The following is a 21777-nucleotide window of genomic DNA, read 5'->3' on the forward strand; positions in this document are numbered from 1 at the left end:
TGACAGGCCTGAAGGCACGTTGCTTAGCAGTAGCACATCCTACGTGTAGACTTTAGAGTACTTTTTTTTTTCTTAAAGAGTTGGACAAAGGCAAAGCACATTATCCATTCCAAACATATCATTTTACAGTTTAATTTAGTAAATCAATGCACCGCAGTCATCCCACCGCTACACTCGACTCCACTCCTACACAGACATTTGTGTCTGCTGTGGTTGTTGTTGATGTGTTTACCTTTAGGCTTTTAAGTTTTATGCCACTCATGAAACGTCCTCCTGACTTGTTATTATTCCATCAATCATCATCTCCGATACATGTCCTGACTGACTGCGAAGATCAGTCTGCAGTAGAAGAAAAATTGTTATTACACAACAAGAGTAAAAATATTATTGACTTGAGTCAGTCTTTAGTGTGTACAGAAAGATAGATTACTAGTACACTTTGACTTCACTTTGTGCACAACAAACAAACAACGAAAACACAAACACCAGTCGCTCAGAGTCAGGTGTCCAATGCATGCCATTAATTGTCATTGCCTGTTCCTTCTCATCTTAAGTTAACGGGCCGTCTATTTCGCCATCATCATCATGGACGGTGCTGTTGTCAATCATACTCATTGCGCAGATTGAGTGAGTCCCCTTCCTGTATTGAATTAAAAGCAATGTATCACCAAGCTGCAGGAGAAGTACAAATTTCTTATTTGCAAGAAGGGGAAAATTCACCTTGACTTAAGTTTAGTGTGTACTGTAGAAAGATGATTAGTGCACAATTACATAACTTCATGCACAACAAACACAACAAAATCACTCAGTCTGCGACTCTGCGTCCAATGCATGGCATCAATCATTACCTGTTCCATCTTATTTTCAGTTAATGGGCAGTGTCTCTCGGCTCTGAAAGGAGGATAGCTATAGTAGTCATCTGATTCATGCTCCACTTCTTTTTGAGGGACTAGGAAAGTTTTAATTTTTTCTTCTATTTACCATCATCCAATCATCATTCATGAGGTCAATGGATTTGGGCGGGAGATTCAGTATGATGGAGCGGAGGAGCTGGATTCGGAGGACTGTACTGTCAAATTGCAGACACCTGAAACTTGTATATTAAATAAGAAGAGTAGAAGACGGTGGTAATGGATTTGTTGTGATTGACAAGTTTGCAACCAGAACGACAGACACACAAATAAAGGGGGAAAAAAGGGAGGAAGACAATAAGTGCAAGCCTAATTGTCAGGGAAGTATAGCTCGTCCTCAAACTCTGGGGGTTCAGCCAGTAGTAGGTAATCATGTGACACACTACTTCCGTCACCTGAGCCGCTGTCCTCATCTTCCTCCATTGCTTCATGTATTATGTAATTCAGTGGTATGAAGTGCTGATTCATTTTGATCATTGTTAACCTCTCCACGTTTTTGGGCGAGAGACTGGTCCTACTCAATGTTACAATGGAACCAGCAGCACTGAAAACACGTTCGGAAGAGACACTTGCGACAGGGCAAGCCAGATAGCTTATTGCCAGCCTGCTGAGCAGTGGCCATTCAGAACTTTTCCTATACCAATACTGCAATGGGTTTTTATCATTGTACACCTCTGTTGGGTCCTCCAGATAGGCCTGGACCATCCGCTCAATGTTCAGGGATGCTGCTGGTAAGCTTTCGGGCTCTGTTCTCTGTGCATCAGCACTGTGCTTATTAATTCCTAACTGTACATACCAATCGTCTAACGATTGTACTGGGCCTAATGATCCAGTTATTGTTGTTGTTGTCGATAGTGATGGTGAGTGTTTTGATCCAAACGCACTGCCCTCAGCCGACGAAGTTGCACTTGATCCTGTATGCCCTGCTGCAGTACTTCTTGTGGGTTGATCTTGCGGGCTTTTAATTAGCAGCCGTTCGTTTTCCAACTTACTGGCTGCTTCAGCTATACAAGTTTGGTAGCGGGCAACATCAATCTCTGAAAAAGCAAAGAATGTCTTCAACCCAAATTTTGCACGTGGATCCAGAATTGTGGCACAAATGTAATGTTCTTGTGACAAAATTTTATTTTGTATCCTTCCATTTTCAGCTAAGAGACGAACTAAGCTCTCCACCAAGTCATAGGCTTCCCTTTTGTCCTCTACACCTTTGTATGATTCAGACACCTTCTTCAGCTGATGCTCTAGCATTTGCAATAATGGGATAGCTTGGCCCATTGTACAATCCTCCTTCCTGACTTCACGTGTGAAGACCTCAAAAGGACGAAGCATCTCAGTCAGGCATTTAGTTAGGCTCCATTGCTCCATCTCAAGGTTCATGCCTTTAACAGTAGCATCCCCTCTTCTTTTCCAGACATATTCATGGAGTGACCTGTACTGCTCATACAGACGATCAAGCATGTAATACGTTGAGTTCCAACGTGTTGCCACCTCCTGGATGAGTGCCTTGACTGGCATCCTATTTTCACGTTGGATGATCCTCAGCTGCTTCCGAGCTTTAAAAGAATCGCTGAAATGAGTGCATATTCTTCGGCAGATGGCCAGTACGTTGCTGACCATGGGTTCTTTTTTCAGAAAGTCTTGAACTATAATGTTTATGCAGTGCGCCAAACACGGAACCCTGAAATAGGAACCAAGTTCCATGACCTTAAGTACATTGCTGCCATTGTCTGTGGCAACAAAACCAATACTAAGCCCTCTTGGCCACAGCCATTCCAAAACCTTGCTGCAAAACTCGTCAAAAATGTTTTCAGCCGTATGAGATTTCTCCATGGCGATCATGGCTACAGTTGCATGTTTCCGAGTACCTTTAAAAATCGCAGCTGTGTCAACAGCACCTCGTGCAGATAGCTTATCTCTAACCCCCACAAAAGAAACCCAGTGTGCAGTGATGCACATGTAATCTGTGGCTTGGCATTGGCAACTGGTCCACATGTCTGTTGTCAGGTGGATATTGTGAACAGCACTCTGCTGCAAAGCATGTCCAACCAATTTCAGCACATCGTGATGTAGTGCCGGAGCAGCAATTCTTGCGAAATAGGACCGGCTGGGAACCTTCCATTTAGGGCAGATGGCTGACACAAATTCAAGGAAACCCACCCCTTCCACAAATCAAATGAAAAAGGAAGAAGGTCCAGCGCTAACATTTTAGCCAGCTTGGCATTGTACAACCGTGCCGTTGGGTGGTTGCGTTGGAACTGCCCCTCCAACCTAAGCATGCTCTCAATGGTAGGCTGGATTACTTTCCTTTGTGGTGCTGTTTTCATTAACCCACTTAGGCTCAACAACACAGTTTGTCTCATTGCGGTACTCGGTCGCCTTGGTGTCTCAGCATGACTCTGAGGAGTATGGCTCTTACTGCGGTGCCACTCAAATGTTACTGAGGAGGATGTGGGCGGTACCACTGCACTACTAGGGACAGGGCTAGAAATGCCTCCCTCTTCTTCACCTTCCACCACAATAATATCGCTCCCTGATTCTTCCTGACCAACATCAATGGGTTGTGTTTTTCTACTTTCTTTTAACTGAAGTAGGTGATTCTCCCACACGATAGTGTGGTGTATTCTGAGATGACTTGCTTGGCCTCCGGTACCATAGTTTGTACCAAGCTTACCCCGCCGAACATCTTGTCGACAAATTGAGCATATAGCAACGTTCTCCTCCTTGGTGCTAACAGAAAAGGAGTCCCAAACTGGGGAGAAGAACTTTCTGGCACTGCTGGATGTGCCACTTTCTATACCAGATGAACTGGAGGGTGTGCTTGGAATGTGACTCTGTGCAGCTACACTGTGACTTTTACTACCACTACCTACTGAGATGGTTGAGCTGGATGTAGGTCCCTGCCGGGCCTTGGAAAATATGGCAGCTGGAGGTAGTGGTGGTGTAACCTGTGTTTTTGATATCCGTGCTACATCCCGCTCAGTAGCAGCCTTTCTGGATAGGGTGAGAATGTTGGTCTCCAATCCCTTTGGGGCGAGAGTGATGTGCGTGATGACTGGCTCGTCTTCATCAACATCACCCCCCTCTCTTCTACATCTACCTCCATAACTCTAAGTTTTTCTGGGACCTTCCTTTTCAGAAGCATTGTCTTGTGGCGTGCATCACTCTCAGACTGGGCTGGTGGCTGCCAAGTGGCATCACGATCATCAGAAGCGGGGCTTGAAGAAGAAGATGATGGACTAAGCCTCCGTTTTCTTGCTGGTGGCCAGTTGGTCCAATATTTTATTCCCAAAAGCCTTGAGAAAGTCTGTGGATGAAACACTTGTCGGCTGCCTATCTGTCCATATGTAAAGAAGATTGTATCACAACTGAACTACTACATGATTGTGCAGAAAATAAAAAATCTTTAACATCTCAACTCGACAATAAGAAGATTACTTTATTGGCTACAAAATTTAAAAAAGGACTGTTTGTGAGTGTTTTGGTTTTCTATTGTTTATAAGCAAGCTATTAGGGAGTGGATAGCAAAAATAAAGGAAGAAACCTCTCAAATGTTATTTAAATACTGCAAAGACAAAGATTCTGGTGCCTTTTAGAAAATTGTGAATGCCAAGAAAAGTTGTTGTGATATCTCAAATGGGCATGATGCCAATATTAGTGCCAAAAGGTGGATGGAGTATTTTACTCATAATTATTCTTTCAGCATGGACTGTAATAATGTTGTGAAGGAGGATCCCATGACTTTCCTACTGCACATCATTTTTCTCTTGAAAAGGATGTAGACAACATTAGAGTTAGCCCATTTTACAAGCCCTGGGACTCGATGGGGTCCCAATGGACTGTATACATCAAAGAGTGAGTTCTGGGGACCCTCATAACTAATGTTTGGAAAGCTGCTCAGTACAGGGGTTTTCCAGCTTCATGGCAGACAGCTATTATTGGTTGTATCTATAAGAAGGGCAGTAAATAAGAACCTACGTACTATAGCCTGATCTCTTTACTAGCCTTTGTATTATCTAAAACACATTAGAAAGATAATCACAAATATACACTGTGCCAACTGGCACTAGGCAATACTTACAGGGGACTTTATACACAGGATAGAGCCAATCGGGCCACTGACAGAACCTTTAGAATGTACTAGTAGCACATATAAAGCACAACCGGTAACTACTGGCGAAATACTGTACTTGGCATTGTCGCTAGTGACATAAATGCCTTATGTCTGCATCACAGTAGGCGTAGAACACATTAGCATAAACACACTATGCATAAATACCATGGGCATAAATCACATTTGACAACCATCAGCATAAATACATTATTTATGCATTTGGCAGTGCAACACAATAACACTAACTAGGTGTATACATCACCTTAGGGCCTTGCGCCCTATCTACACCATAAAACTGACCCCAGGCCAACTGGCCTTCTGTGGGGCTCAAATGCCCATTGTCCAAAATCTCAGGGCTGTAACTGGGGCCTCTCAAGCGCCCCTGGCTGCCAATGCAGCGAGCAATGTGTGAAACGCACTGGGGCACAAGGTGTGTCTCCCCCGTCCTCATCAATAAACAAACAAAAATGCCCCCTTTGTTGCAGCTGCCCTCCGTCCGGCACGGCAGCTGTAGGAAACTGGCCTTGGCACCACTGTGCCTGGGGAGCCCCACTTCAGGACTCTATACACACAATTGACCCCAAATGATATCAGCACAGGCACTTAATAGTGCCTCAGGGAGCTCCGTTCACTGGGCTCCTCAAGGTGCGCTTCACTCGGCACCAACCTTGTGCCCAACCAGACCCGACTCACCGGGGCCTCTGCAGACTCTTTCGTTCTCCTTTAGCAGCGAAAAATGCACGAGGATAGCCCCACTTACCGGGGCTGCTCTCCATTGACTCCCTCGGTCTCCTCCGACACGGGGGAAGCTCAGTGGCTTCTCTCATCTGGGCAGGTGCACAGGCCTTCTCCTTACAGTCATGTGAGGCTCCACCCACAACCAGGTGGCACTTTGCCTGGCTTCCGGGTCACGTTGTGGTGGCTCCCTCTTCCTCGTGGCGAAGTGCGGGGTGGGCTCCCGCTTCACATGCACAAAAATGCGCTGTATATTTGAGGCGCTGGAGCTTCCTTACATTGAGGGTCCATCAAGCTAGCAGCGCTCCTCCTTTGGATTCTAATTTGGGCAATTAAGCAGAGCAATTTCATCTGCAGGGTCATCACTGTCTTTTTAGGCTGTAAGCATGGCCTCAAAATGAATGGCTAAAATATGTTAAGAATTGTACAGAAGTATTGGTTAGACCTGAAATATTTACTTCCCCACACTTGATAGTCAAGGGAGACACTAAATGAGTCAACAAATATATAGTCTCTTTGCAGGGTGAACAGTGTAGAGGAAGAATAAAGAAATAACCATTGTCAGGGACTATGTTATGATTCAAACTTGTATTGAGATGGAATTCAATTTAGATGTGTGACAAATACTTCGAAAGGTTCATTGCCAACAAACTTTCGGGGTCGGGTACCACCAGGAGCCATCTGTGCTTCCGCCTTGGCCATTGTAACTCAGCGTCTATATTAATCTGCCCTTGTGATGAGATTTCTACTCAGACTTTGACAAATGTTATATTTTTCTGTGAATATCATGTGCTCTCCAAGTGCAAAGATGTATTACCAGTTTTAAAATTAAATGGTTTTCATCAGCAGAAACCTGCACTCTATTTTTAACGTATGTTATCCAGTCCCCTGGTGTGTTCTGTCAATGGTAGTTTTTTAAAAAGTGTCATTCATATGCACAACTTGATGAGTTACTAAATATTTATCATCCAAATATTGGACGTCGTATGGTTATGAATAATAATCAATAGATGTTCTGGTTATTATTTACACCTGGAACCCTTTGTGATTTTTGGATGAGTTTTTACTTTTTGATGTATTTGTGTGATGTCATTGGTGTATTGTGACCTTATTATCTTTTTCTTTTTTGGATTTTTCTAAAATCCAAAATAAATATTTGAATAATTTATTGATAGATTGATTGATTGATACTCATATCCTACATGGATCATGCTCTCTGATGTGATTCTCCTGTGACTTGCCTTCACCACTGTGTGCCTGAAGTTGGTTTACAAACCAACAATAAATACAGCCTCATATTCAGTTATTCCTGTAGATTCTGTATTACTAAACAAAGCCCATCATTGCATCATCTTTTACACAAAGAGTCACAGGTTTATTAGGTTCTTGGATAGTAATTGACACTACTTCTTTCTTTTCAGGACCAGATGAAATCCGATTGGTGAATGGGATGTCCCCTTGCTCAGGAAGAGTTGAACTCAAGCACGACGGGGTTTGGGGTTCAGTGTGTGATGACTCTTGGGGACAACAGGAGGCTTCAGTTGCCTGCAGGCAACTAGGCTGTGCACTGGTGCAGGACTACATGTATAATTCCTCGTTTGGAAAGAGTTCTCTGCCAGTACTGATGAGTAACATTCAATGCCAGGGAGATGAGGCCACTCTCTGGAAGTGCGCACAGCGAGGATTGAAATTTAATACCTGTGCAACAGGAAGAGATGCAGGAGTAACTTGTACTGGTAAGAAACACAAAGACAGTTAAATCAAATCCTTTATTCCTACAGGACTATAACTTATACCTGGCTAAAGAATGCAGAAAGAAGGAAAAGGCTAGCACTTATGCATTTTATGAGTTGCGACCGTGAGCAGTTACACAGACCAGGCCAGTGATAATCATGAGTGGGTTCTGTACACATTATCATAGATCTGACAAGACTTAATCATTGATGAGTACACCACATAATAGGATTGCAGAGAATCACTATCCATCAACGAATGAGTGCAGGATACAGTAGGATCATTCAGACCCATTATCCATCCTCGAGTGAGTGCAGGATACAGTAAGATCATTCAGATCCACTATCCATCCTCGAGTGAGTGCGGGACACAGTGAGATCATTCAGACCCCCTATCCATCCTCAAGTGAGTGCAGGATACAGTAAGATCATACAGACCCATTATCCATCCTCAAGTGAGTGCAGGATACAGAGAGATCATTTACACCCACTATCCATCCTCGAGTGAGTGCAGGATACAGTGAGATCATTCAGACCCACTATCCTTCCTTGAGTGAGTGCAGGCTACAGTAAGATCATTCAGACCCATTATCCATCCTCGAGTGAGTGGAGGATACAGTGAGTTCACCAAGACCAAATAGCAATCCATGAGTGAGAACTGGCCTAGTGTCAATGAATCACTGAGGGGAGGATTCAGTAAGATCACCCAAGCTCATACTACATCAACAAATGAGTGTAATTTAGCAAAAGCAGATGACTCAGATTTCGTACACTAATTTGACTGTGCCAACAAATCCTCTGCTAACTCTTTCCAAACTACCTAATAAGCATTTTTGTTTCTCTTTTTGATTTACTAATGGTTGATTCATTTTCAGGAAACCTGGTGATGTACAGAGTCTGAAACGAAGGATTTCGGTATTTTTGGTTCTAGCAGTTCATTGGAATGAAATGTGGCATAAATCAATGGCTGGTTCAATTGTAGTGAAGATTACTATCTCCCTAGGTACAATGCTAAGTTAGCACAACCGCGTTGGATGTTAGAAAGCCATCTTGCCGCTTTTGCTGCTTTTGCACGTGACACTGTAGTTGCATGTTATTAATTAAGAAATGCTTACTCGACTTTGCTTCACATGAGAACTGTCTGTTGTTAACATACTTAACAGTGAGCAGCGACCTTGGTCTGTACATTGTGTAAAGAAACAGTCTGGGTCACTAGACGGTGCATGTTGTTGGGTGCAGGTTGATCGGCCCACTATTTAGCCATAACATGCACGCAGCTGCAGATATCTGAAAGACGAGTGCTTTTAATATTGCAGTGCAGCATGTTTTAGTTTCATTCGGAAAGAAGAGCGTTCCCAGGAGAGAGCCTAGCTGATCCTGTGATGTGATTTCACTAAGCTGATCTATATGGTATGGGGTTCCCCATTCAAGCCTAGAGACCTTCTATTAGTCTAATAATAATACTATTAGTTTACTAGCGAAAGGAAGGTGGCTGATTTCCACTGTCATTTTATTATGATTGCTCCTTTCATTTTCTATGGTATTGTAACAATGCTGATGGTTCTGATCTTAACCATTTGTCTGCTTATGTTAGCCAAAGTACTGCATCTTAGGACACGAGGTTTATAAAATAAACTCTTTAAACTTTACCGTGTCTTTGTTTATTCTGTTGTGGACTGATATGAGAATAATTACGAACAGGTTTTTCTGATTCCCACCATTCCTGAGAATATCCTAAGTCGCTTGTTCTGGGTTGTCTATACATTGGGACCGCCGAGCTAAACCTTGGATAACGAATGATGCTGATCGTATAAGGGGTTCTGGGTTCTGAGGTGAGATTTTGGTACACCAAAATTCACTGAGGTCCTGGGTTCCTGCGCATAGTTCTGTGCATAAGCAGAATCCCTGCAACATGGCGCACCTAACATTTGGTCTATTGATTTGAAACGTTTTAGTAGTGCTTGTATTAGTCCACAACACCCTCACTCTGGTTTCCGGTTGACGGGAGTGACGGTTTAAGCTACCTAGGTTTCGACTAATAGGTTCCTTCAAGCTTGATCATTAAAAAGGTTATTTTTTACTGAACCCCAGTGCTACTGTGGATATCGTTGATACTCTTTAGTGTGTCCTTATGGCGGTCGAAATAGCCGCACATAGTCGAGCCCCTCTAAGCCGTCATTTGACGACGTATGGGGTGCCAGATGATGGGATGGCTGTTATTTTTGTGGTGAGCGCTGATGCGTCGTACCCATATGAGTTATTCTACTCATGGGTGTCTTCTCCGGCGGTGGATGCAGACGATGATACGTTTCATTCCTTTACTCCCACACAGCTACCTCCGGTCTATACCCCATATAGGACACAAGAAATTCCTACTTCTGCCTGGCAGCATACCATTTGGTTTAATGGCACCCTTCCCCATGCGGTAGCACCGACTACAATGGGCCCGTTGTCTATTGCGGGGGCCACATGGCTGGTGCTGGACGGTTTTACGCCTCATCCCCGCTATCTCACGGTGGCGGTGGCTGAGTTGCGGGTGCTACACACAGCCCAGATTACAGTACATAGGGCTTTAGTGCAGTACGTGTCACGCAACGTGCAGGCGGGGGCACCTGCTGTTGCTGGACAACCAACTGACCACCACGCGGTGGTTATTAGTCCTGTTATGGTTAATTCGGTAGTGGGCAAGCGCCCCCAGAGTAAGGATGAATTTCCTTACTGGCTTGCTGAGAAATTTGACCAACTGAAAGCGGTTTTTCTGCACACCACTCCTGTGGAGAAACACAGTATTCTCACCATTACTTTGCCGAAAGACCTGGTCCAGGATATAGCCGATTTCACTAACTGGGGCAAGGTCTTTGCTGCGATCTATTCGACGTGCTATGGCACTCCGTCTATGTCTGTGCTCCCCTCCGTCATCAAGAAAGTTCAAGACAATCACGGTGCGGAGGCTGCTTCTGAATTGGGAATGAGGCTTGTCGACAGCCTCGATGTGGTATGTTTCATGGTGATGGGCAACCTCAAAGGAAATGCCATGCAGTTCCAAGTAGCTAATATGCTGGAGCTCGTGGATGAGCTCGACAAGCCCAGGGAATTTGCTAAAATGATTGCGAAAGCCTACAGAACCGTGGGACGTAGAAGTGCCTTAGGTGTAAAACCTACTGTGATCATTCCTGATATAGTACAGCAAACTAAGGTGAGTTTGTCTATTAAAGACGAAAAGACCCACTTTTCCTAAACAAAGTTGGAGAAGTAAGAAACAGGGGAAGCAGCAACAGAAACAGGGTTCTCGTCCTGCCTCACCCGTCCAGTCGTCTAGTGAACGCACATATGATCTGCGCGATCGATCTCGTATTAAGTCACCTGATAGATTTCAGGTTTCTGAACAACGCTCTCCTCGTTCTTCACAGGAAACATCGGCTTCACAATCCGGTGGCGGAGACCGTGGGAAAGGAAGGGGTGCCCAAGGTCGTGAGCAACCCCGTCAGACTGACGGCAAAGGCAAGCAGGACGAGTCTGCATGTCAAAGACCCCCGTTTCAGAAGAAGAAAGTTGCTGCACTAACAGTGAGGTATGCCTCAGATAGTACGGACGCAGCTTCGGAACCTGACATGGGCACTAACGCTGCTCGACAGTGCGGCGGAAGTTACAGTAGTGCGACGAGCACTGCGTCCATATCTGGTGGCGACAGCAACTGATACATTTGTGACTGTTGAAACTGCTGACACTCGCGTGGCTCCCCCTGACAGACTGTATAATATAGTCCTTTTAATTGAGGGTGACATACAACGCAAAATTCAATGGATTTTTTGGGATAATCTGACCTCCACCTATGATATTCTTTTGGCGGAGGCTGATTGGCCCCCGGCTTTCGTTCTAGACGCTCCTAGAGGGGAGGAGATGATCCTCCCGTCCTTTGCGCACACAGTGCCAAAGGACCAGTCTAAGAAGTTATCCGGGGAGTGGGCTCAGGTGCTCGCACCTGCGTTGTATCGTAATCAGGTCGGCTGGGATAAATTGTCTCCTAGCCATGAGATTCCGTTGCGGTCAACTCCCCAGCCGCAACCCCAATATCCCATGCGTCGCGAAGCAAGACCTCACGTCGCGTCTATCCTTGACCAATTGGAATATCAAGGAGTTATTGAAACATGTGTGTCACCAATGAATAACCCTTTATTCACTGTGACGAAGCCTGACGGGTCGTACCGTCTAGTTTTGGATTACCGGCACTTAAACTCTCATTGCCGGACATGCGCGGTACAGAATACTCACAGTTCGGCTCTCGTCGATAGTCTTGTGAGGAAAAGATTTAAAACCACACTTCACATATCCAACGGCTTTTACAGCCATAACCTGTCCTCTCTCAGTAGTGAGTGGACGGCGTTCACCTCGGGTGGCAAACAAAAACAGTTCAAAAGTCTACCAATGGGCTGAAAACAGCCCTGGAGTCTTTGCCGCTCGTGTAGTCTCTCTGTTAGAGATCATTGACCCTGATGCGTACTCGTATGTGGATGATATTTATCTCACAGATGATGAGTTGATGACACATTTGAGTCGCGTTGATCGCATTATTGTTTTGTTTTCAGACTACGGTTACAAATTTAACTTTGCAAAATCTCATATTGCGGAATATACGGTGTTGTTCTTGGGGTACGAACTCAACAATGAAGGTCGAGGATTGGCTCCGCACTTCCTTGAGAAATGCGCATGCCTTCGGGCTCCTACAACACTGAAGAAATTACAATCCCTAATGGGATTTCTGAATTTCGGTAGAACGTGCATTCCTGATTATGCCCAGCGTATCAAGCCGCTTTATGCCTTGGTACAGCCTACTTTTTCCAAATCTTGTTGGCTGCCGGAGCATTCAGCTATATTGCAGTTATTGCAAGCTGATCTTCTTGCTTCTAAATACTTACAGACGCGTGATAACCACACTAACCTGGTCATTAGAATTGTACCAGGCGCAGTGGGTTTCACGTACTTAACGTTCAATGAGGGCGACACCGTCCCCATTGCTTACAAATCACACCTGTACACTTCAGCTGAGCTGCGATTTTCCGCTGTTGAGAAAGTACTGACGGCAGTACAGATGGCAATCCTGAAAGAACGAGCGCTATCGCAAGGGAAACGCATGTTGGTGGTAACACCATATCCTGCCCTTGAGGCAGTGACAAAAGCAAGTGTACCCAATTCTAAAGCTTTGCATCCCAGGTGGATACAATGGGCAACTTCCTTGACTTCGCCAGACGTCACATACATCTTTGACGCGGCACTACAGACTCAGGAGTTCTTGCAGTATGAATTCGTGCATCCAGCTCCTCTGTCTTTGTGCCCGCTCGAGGATTACCATTGTGTCATTTACACGGATGGTTCGGCGCAACCCGCTAGTGGGTCAAAGCACGCCTATTCAGCAGCCTGCGAAATTGTGGTCGGTACCTTCGTGAATGGTGAATTCCAATCCGATGTCGTGCATACGCAGTCCTTGGGTGATTGTACCGCACAGTTGGCGGAGCTTCGTGCTCTGGTGCTTGCACTGGAGTTTGCTGATCCTCGAGTCACTACTCTTATAGTGAGTGACTCGTTTTATTGTGTCCAAGCTTACAACAACAATCTACATTTTTGGTCTCAAAATGACTATCGTGATTCCAAAGGTAGCACAGTTAAGCATAAAACGCTTTGGGTTCGAGTGGCAGAACTTAAAGAACATCTGCCTCTCATGAATGTAATTCACACTCTTGGTCACCAACGTGTTGGCGTCCATGCTGTCGGTATCAGTTTGGCTGACAAGGAAGCAAAAACCGCAGTGGCAACATACTTAGTAGCAGCAGTTACAAGATCACAAAGTAAGATCGATTATGACATCTTGGCAGCTATTGCTGCTACAGAGACGGGAACGAAGTTTCCGAAAGGTTTCCATTCTCGTTACCATTATCGCTTAAGTCCTGATAACATCCCGTTGGTGAAGATTAACAACGTTGGTGACAGATTGATTCCCAACGCGGACCGCAGACCATCTTTGATATCAGCGGCCCACGAGGGCTTGGCGTCCGTGCATGCCGACGTTGCGGCTACTGTATCTTTATTACAGCAACGTTACTGGTGGTTCGGCTTATACAAACAAGCGCGCGCCTATGTTCTTAATTGTGACATTTTTCAGCAGATAAAGCCTTCATCTGCGGCGCACCCACCATAAACGCAGTTGTACATATCTAATAAACCACTTGTTTGTGTTTATTTAGATCATTGTGGTCCTTTTACCTCTGATACTGCGTACAGGTACATCTTGGTTGCAGTGGATTCGTGCACACGTTTTCTGTGGGTGTGGCCACAAAGGAGTGCTGATGCCCGTACTGTCATCAAGGATTTGCATGTCTTTGTTGGAAGTTTTGCATGTGGTACCTTTCATTCTGATCACGGCCCTGCGTTCGCCTCAAAGGCGTACAAAGGAGCCATGAGAAATTTGGGGGTCCAAGTCAAATTTTCGTCTTCATACCGGCCTGAGGGCAATAGTGTGGTGGAGCGAATGAACCGTGACTTAAAGCAATCTTTGACAGCTAGGGTTTTAGGTACTGGCCGGAACTGGCTAGCCCACTTGTATGACGTGCAACGTGCACTTAATAATCTCCCTAGAAGGTCTCTGGGTGGGCGGACCCCATACATGATGCTCTTTGGCATACAAATGTTTGTACCGGACCTTGATGGTCTAGACATGGCGGCGGCAGCCGCGCCTTTTGACCTAGATGATCACTGTGCTGTATTGCAGAATCTTCAAGAAGCCAGAGACACTCTAGCGAAGGAACACGTACCCTCCACGTCTGATGCTGCGCTTCAGATTCCGGTAGTCGGCTGGCTACCTCGAGTTGGTGACCTGGTCCGTGAGAAGGTGGAGAACAAAAAGGAGTTTGGCCCCTCTTATCGTGCACCAGTTCCGGTGCTTGGAGTACAGGGTACACGTACAGTCATTTTACCTCCACTTCCTGGTCGCAAGGATAACAGGTACATCTCTATTGACAATGTCAAGCTACAGCGAGTGGCCGATACTTCTTAGTATGACACCAGCAGTTTCTTGCCCCTCAATGCTGAGAAATTCTGTTGTGGCCCCAGCTTCTAACACCTTGCCTGATGTTGCCGTCGAGATGCATACAGTTACTGGTCCTTTATTGCCACCGACAGCTGGTGGTCTGCCTGAAGATGCTGAGTATGCTTATCCTGCGGAAGTCCCGCTGCCTCTTTTACAATCCACCTCTGTTAACCAGTCACGTTACTCCTTTGACACTAATTCAATGACTTCCAATGGCCCATCAAAAATTTCTATTTTTGTGACCTGGTTCAGAAGACATTTTTTAATTCCTCCTTGGACTTACATTTGCCTGGTGCTCACATGTGTTTTTTTGTTTATGTCCATTGGTTTTGTGGTAGTATTTTTTAGACTTATCAATGGACACTACCTGAATGAACGATCTACAATTGGTTTAATTGATGGAACATTGGCCCCCCACTCCTCATCACATATTATGAAAAGGGACCAGACTTTTGTGAACATTACTGCCTGGCCTGTGCGTGATGGGATTGCTTGGGATGCTGTTAAATTTCAAATTCACGGCCCCACTGAAGTAATTAATGTGCCTAATGTCTTTCGTGTTTCCATGGGTGATGTGGTTAAACAGAACATCCGATCGGATGATTGGGATGTACAAGCGATAGAAGCACTGTTTTCTGATTTGAAATATTATGCTGCATTTGATGCTGAAGATTTGTATTTAGATACTGCAAATTATGATGAGCAATTCTGCAACCAACATTATGGCACACATTTCCTACACAGAGGAAATACTTTTAGAAATGTTGTTAATTTTACACAATGGGAACACTGTCCAGCCCCTATGCCTGGCAGCTCCACCACATTAGTGAACAAATTCACGTACTTTTCGGATTTTAGTGTGTCTAATCCAGCCTCCTTTTATTTTAACGTTGCGGCTGAATCTGCTTCTAAAGTTAGACTGACACACACCAAATGGTTGTATTCCAAGTCCTTTATGGACGAATTGGCAATCGGTGGTTATGACCTATGGAAAGCTACTATCGATCTTAAATCGGTTTGGGGTTCTAAACCGTGGCAGGTACAGGAAACAGAAGCTTTGCATCGTGCCTGCCTCATCCTGAACCACATGTTGTTTTTAAATTCATCTATTTTTCAGACCACCTGTTTTGGATTGGTTACATCTAAAAAAATTTAATTCCCCCTCAACCCCGGATCTGGGTGCTTATCCTAATTGGGAGAATCATACAGATCTGTACCGTGCTACGTTGCCGTCCTACATTTCCAACACAACCTTTAATGTTTCTGCATTGAATCCTGAAGGGTGGTTGGTGTGGCAAACGAGCTCCGATTCCTGTCAACATCGATTTCTGGATTTGACACCGGGGTATACACAGGTTAGAGTAGACCCCCGTTTTGAATCTTCGAACACAGTGACTACCTACTCGGTAGGTAAGTTATGCCAGTCATGGCTGCAACATTCCACCTTAGCGTCTGTTAAACTTCATTTATCACGTTTAAACAACAAAATAGATTTGAATGATTTTGTTAAGGGTCCTGCGGTTGGCAGGTACAAAAGATGGGTATATGCTATTTACAATGAAGTTTGGAAGCTTTCACAGATTGAAGCTGCGTCCAGATTACGAGCTATTGACCAAGCCAACATGGAGAAAGTGTTAGCTGTAATAGATGTAATAATAATAGAACATTTGTATATCTAGGGATGGGACCCACCCACAAATCCTTCCAATCTCATGCAGAAATCTGATTGGCTGCCAACATTTCAACCAGGTAGTGTTGGCAGCCATCTAGGCACTCAGACGATTCCCAAAGAAACACAAAAATAATAGAAAGGTGGTAGCATAAGAATACCCTGAACCCCTAGGCCTGGTGCTGGGGTTACTCCATGGACCTCACCAGGGCCAAAAAACAATATTTTAAAACTTTTGCAGTTAAAATCATCACAGATTTGTGAATTCATGGAAAATTATTTAAAAAAAATAAGCTCTATCTCCTGGCTTGTTTCTATTAGAGCCCCAGGGTAGGCCAGGTCTCGGGGGCTTATTTTAGTATATTGCAGTAGAAACATATGGATAGCAAAACGTGTAACAGCAACCAAATATTCATGTCTGCATGTCAGATAAGAACTTGAGTGTATGCGTAACAATGTCAGGGCCCAACATATCAAATCGATTTTTGCTCCAAATCCAGAGCAGCATATTTCCTAATACATGGATATTTCCAAACTATACCTGCTTATTGGAAAGTACCTGGATGCCACCCTTTAACTCAAAGCCCGAGAGAGGTGTTCTGATGTGAGCTCTGTTGGAAACTGGGGCACGCATTTCTTCAAAATATCTATCAATTGTAATTTCAATTTTTTATATCTGTTTATCTCCTTAATTTAGCTTTTTTTATATTTGAATTATATGTGTGTGCAATTTATTTTTTACATGGATAACCCCCAGTCTGATGGTGCTTTCTAGGCGCTGTTAATTGTTATTAGCCTATCTCTGTGGAAAGGGCACATTTCAGGGCAGGCACTTGGTCGCTCCATTTGATGTGTATCATCATTTTTTTTTTTTTAAATAAACCAAGGTATTATGTCCCTAAGAAGAACAAAAACTGATGAAACATAATGAAAGACTGAAGAGCAAAAACATAAGGGCCAAATATATACATTTTCTACCTGTTTAATTGTTTCTGCTGCACAAGTCTTCTTGTAATGTAATAGAATACATTAAGGTAAATTGTGATGTAAACCAATCTAAGCAACAATATGATTAGATGATAAATACAATAATTTAACAAAAAATATGATCACACACAACACTTCCAATCACACCCATAGACCGAGCACTCGTAATTCAACTGAATAAATAAAATACATTATTATTTGTGTATCCACCAAAGAGCATCTTTCATATATTTATCACCTTGAGGGCAGTGTGATGGCACGTTTTTTGTTTAACTCTGTTTTTTAAAAATTGCAGACAGGCCGGGGTGCACAGCTCCTTCCATAGTCCTACAGACTATGTGGTGGTGTAGGGGTACGCGCCTTAACGGGATGTACCCACGCTCTGTTGGCGTGGGTACGGCGCGTACACCTACATCACCAATGCAATGGTGGTACGGGCCGTACCCATGCCCTCAGAGCGTGGGTACGGCCCGTACCACCATTGTAGTGGTGGTGTAGGGGTAAGCGTGTCATGGAACGTACCCACGCTCTGTATGCATGGGTACGCCCCGTACACCTTCATCACCACTACAATGGTGGTACGCGCCTACCCACGACCTCAAAGCGTGTTTACGGCCCGTTACATGTGTACCCCTACACCACCACTACAATGGTGGTACGGGCCGTACCCATGCTCTGAGGGCATGGGTACGGCCCGTACCACCATTGCAGTGGTGATGTAGGGGTATGCGTGGTACGGACCGTACCCAACCTATGAATACGGGGGTACGGACCGCATCACCCGTACCCCTAGAGCACCAGTACATATGTGATACAAGGCGTACACACGCCACGAATGTTGCCTTAGGGCCTGGTGCAGCCTACAACCAGTATATTGGGGTGTGTACATGGCCAGGACAGCGGTGTACTGCACCATGGGTGCAGGTGGGTGGGTGGGTGGGTGCCTGCCAAGGATTCCAAGCAGTGGACAAAGACATGTGAGGTGTGGGTGCAGAGGAATACCAGCAGTGGACAGAGACATGCGAGGGGTGGGTGCAGAGGAATACCAGCAGTGGACACAGACATGTGAGGGGTGGGTGCAGTGGAATACCAGCAGTGGACACAGACATGTGAGGGGTGGGTGTAGAGGAATACCAGCAGTGGACACAGACATGGGGGTGGGTGCCTATCACTCCCAGCAGTGGACTGAGACATGGGGGTGGGTGCCTATCACTCCCAGCAGTGGACACAGACATGTGAGGGGTGGGTGCATAGGAATACCAGCAGTGGACAGAGACATGGGGGTGGGTGCCTATCACTCCCAGCAGTGGACAGACACATGTGAGGGGTGGGTGCAGAGGAATACCAGTAGTGGACAGAGACATGTGAGGGGTGGGTGCAGAGGAATACCAGCAGTGGACAGAGACATGTGAGGGGTGGGTGCAGAGGAATACCAGCAGTGGACAGAGACATGTGAGGGGTGGGTGCAGAGGAATACCAGCAGTGGACAGAGACATGTGAGGGGTGGGTGCAGAGGAATACCAGCAGTGGACAGAGACATGTGAGGGGTGGGTGCAGAGGAATACCAGCAGTGGACACAGACATGTGAGGGGTGTGTGCCTATCACTCCCAGCAATGGACAGAGACATGGGGGTGGGTGCCTATCACTCCCAGCAGTGGACAGAGACATGTGAGGGGTGGGTGTAGAGGAATACCAGCAGTGGACAGAGACATGTGAGGGGTGGGTGCAGAGGAATACCAGCAGTGGATAGAGACATGTGAGGGGTGTGTTCCCATCACTCCAAGCAATGGACAGAGACATGGGGGTGTGTACATCATTATCAGATGACCACAACTCCATGGGTGTATGTACGCAACATTAATGTTCAACTATGTTGATAGTGCCATAACAACACATCACTGACAGCAGTGTCCCACTCCCATTAGGATGGATGTCATTCCCCCAGTGCATGACACACCACATGTGTGTGTGAGGACAAATGACACATGCATACCCACCCCTGGCGGATGCAGAACAATACACACACAGAGATCATGCCACAAGACTGTATAGTCATGTCAATGCCTACTAAACTAAGAGAGCCAAAGGGAACACACACTGTCACGCACATCCCAGGACTGATAGGAATGTACAGGTGCTGGGACAGCCACCAAGATGTTGTCTCTCATGGAAGGAATAGGGTGGAGTTCCCACAGATACAATGCCCACAATTGTGAGTCAGGTGCCCAAATACCCTGCAGAACAAGTACCATATGTGTGCTAGGCTGGGATTACACACATGCATAGTGTGGGAAAGGGAGAATTTCTCCATGAAGGCATGGCAACATTCTCAATACACAAGTACAGTGACTAGCAAGGATGGCACAGACCATGCAGCCGGAGACATTGCTGAGCAGGCATGGCCATAGTTGAAGGAATCGTCACCAACAAAGGAAAAGTAGACACAGGTCAGCACAACAATTGGGCAACTCCCTGCAGGGAAGATGTCAGGTGCCACAGAGGAAGGAACACCCCTTGGGACAATGTCTCCAAACACCAATAGCACACACGACCAAAGAGTCTTTGCACATACCTTGTGATGGCACGCAGATACCATGGGCCACCCCATGAGCATCAGACTACAACATTTCCCTGAAACATAACACAATACCACAACCCCAACTCCTGGAGCATCAGCACCCACATCAATACCTGAAATGCAATAGTGTTCAAAGGAAAAAGAAAATGCTTTATTCAGCATTAAAATAAATGTGATGAAGGAACACTATTTACAAAGCCCAATGGGCAGTCCACATCAGAAGTCCTTGGGGGGGACACATGGCCACGCATCTCCCCTAGCTTGCCTGCACATTAGAACCCTCAGGTTCGCCGACTGGGGGGGGCATCATGTGGGGAAGGACCAGGCACCGCAGGGACAGGAGGTGTAAGGGTAGGTGTGGTGGGTGCAGGGCTGGACGCCTCCACCACAGGGGGTGGGGCAGCGCCAAAGGTGGAGGTGAGTTCGGCGCTGCACACTTCCGCCAGGTCGTCCAGCGTATCCCCTGCACCTGAAGAAACCACATGCTCAAAGGAGGGGGTGGGGTCGGAGGGATGGGGTGCAGCGCCACTTGGGGAGGGGGTGGACAGGGGGGGCTCAACTCCCCTACCCATGGAGTGCCGTGCCCGTTTGCGGGCTGGTGAGCCACTGGGGCTGAGGCCCAGCACAGCCAAGTAGCTCTCCTTCTCAGATTGTGGGGCAGGGGAGCTGAGGGGAGTGCCATTGGAGGGACTGGGTAGTGAGGCTTGCGGACTCGGACTGTGGCTGCGTGCATGCCTGTGTGCCCCAGACCCAGTGGGTGTGCCTTCCTCCCCCTGAGTGTGCGTGCGACGAGGTGTGCGCTTCCCTTCCATGTTGGTGTGCTGCCTGTACTGGTGGGGTGCATGCCTGGGAATGTCTGGGTGTGCTTGGGACAGGCATGGGAGTGGGAAGTGTGGGTGGCGCAGGGGTAGGGGGGACAAAGCACTGCAGGAGACTCACTGCTGCCGAAAATGAAGAGTCCATGGACCTCAGCAACATCCGTTGGTCAGACATCGCTGATGACATGCCCTCCATGAAAGACACCATCTGTGTCAGCAGTATGGTGTGGCCATGGAGGACATTCAGCATCGATGTCTGGCCAACCTGCAACTGCCCCTGATTGTCCACAGACTCTGCAGTGAGGGCAGCAGGGGGGACAGGGGCAGGGGGTGCGGTGCCTGGCACGAAGGAGACATGGTGGTGCCCTGCACGGACAGAAGGGACCGGAGCAACTGGGAGGGCGGGGATGGGAATGGAGGGGGCGGTGACAGATGAAGTGCTGCTGCCAGGTGTCATAGCAGCCTCCGCCCCCTCGAGGAGTTCAGCCTCGGACCCGTCAGCGTCGTAGTCAGTGTTGCCACTAGACAGGTCCTCTGCCTGACTCCCCTTGCCCTCCGTGCCACTTGTTCCCGCCGACTCGCCAGCAGTGGTGGCACCGGTACTGGACCCCTCACCCAGGTCCGTGCAGGTGTCTCCCTCGGTCTCCTCCGATGATGCTGTGGGCAAGGTGAAGATACAGAAAATAATCACTCACCAGTATACATCTGACACATGAGTCCAAACAAAATAGGTCACAGTGCATATCAGGCAATGCATCATGAGTAACATCTAGATAACTCCGCACATATGTAAGCCCTGTACTCCCCAGTTGGTAGACCCACCATGCCACTTGGAAACAAGGAAAAATAGGACACAGCCAAAAAGTTGATTTAGAAATATACTGAGAAGCTAGTGTCTGGGAACAGTTGAGCACAGCAATACTATGAAGGCATGCCACCTCTTGTTCACTGTGAACGCAACAGTATTGGTGCACCCAAGGCAAAATAACAAACCTCAATGCTGAAGGTGTCCCCACACTCAGAGACCTGTGAGTACTTAGGAGACCCAAAGGAAAAACATTGTGATCCCTTGGGAATCACAACACTTTACACAATCTACATGTTTAGAACGTGTGAATGTGCCACTTTGTGAACAGATCACATGTGCCTGTAT

At 46.3% G+C, this 21777-nt stretch overlaps 1 protein-coding gene across 4 annotated transcripts in view; it reads left to right on the top strand.

The window, feature by feature from the left end:
- The window catches only part of LOC146839239 (CD5 antigen-like), a 632933-nt gene that overhangs the window by 485978 nt on the left and 125178 nt on the right, over positions 1-21777 (top strand). For all 4 annotated transcript variants that reach the window (XM_085603258.1, XM_085603257.1, XM_085603260.1 and 1 more), the window contains one exon: positions 7179-7493. In XM_085603258.1, coding sequence (XP_085459384.1) covers positions 7179-7493 — 315 coding nt within the window. The remainder of the gene's footprint in view (positions 1-7178; positions 7494-21777) is intronic.

The sequence above is a fragment of the Triturus cristatus genome, chromosome 4_2, assembly GCF_964204655.1.
Source record: "Triturus cristatus chromosome 4_2, aTriCri1.1, whole genome shotgun sequence".
Classification (NCBI taxonomy): Eukaryota; Metazoa; Chordata; class Amphibia; order Caudata; family Salamandridae; genus Triturus; species Triturus cristatus.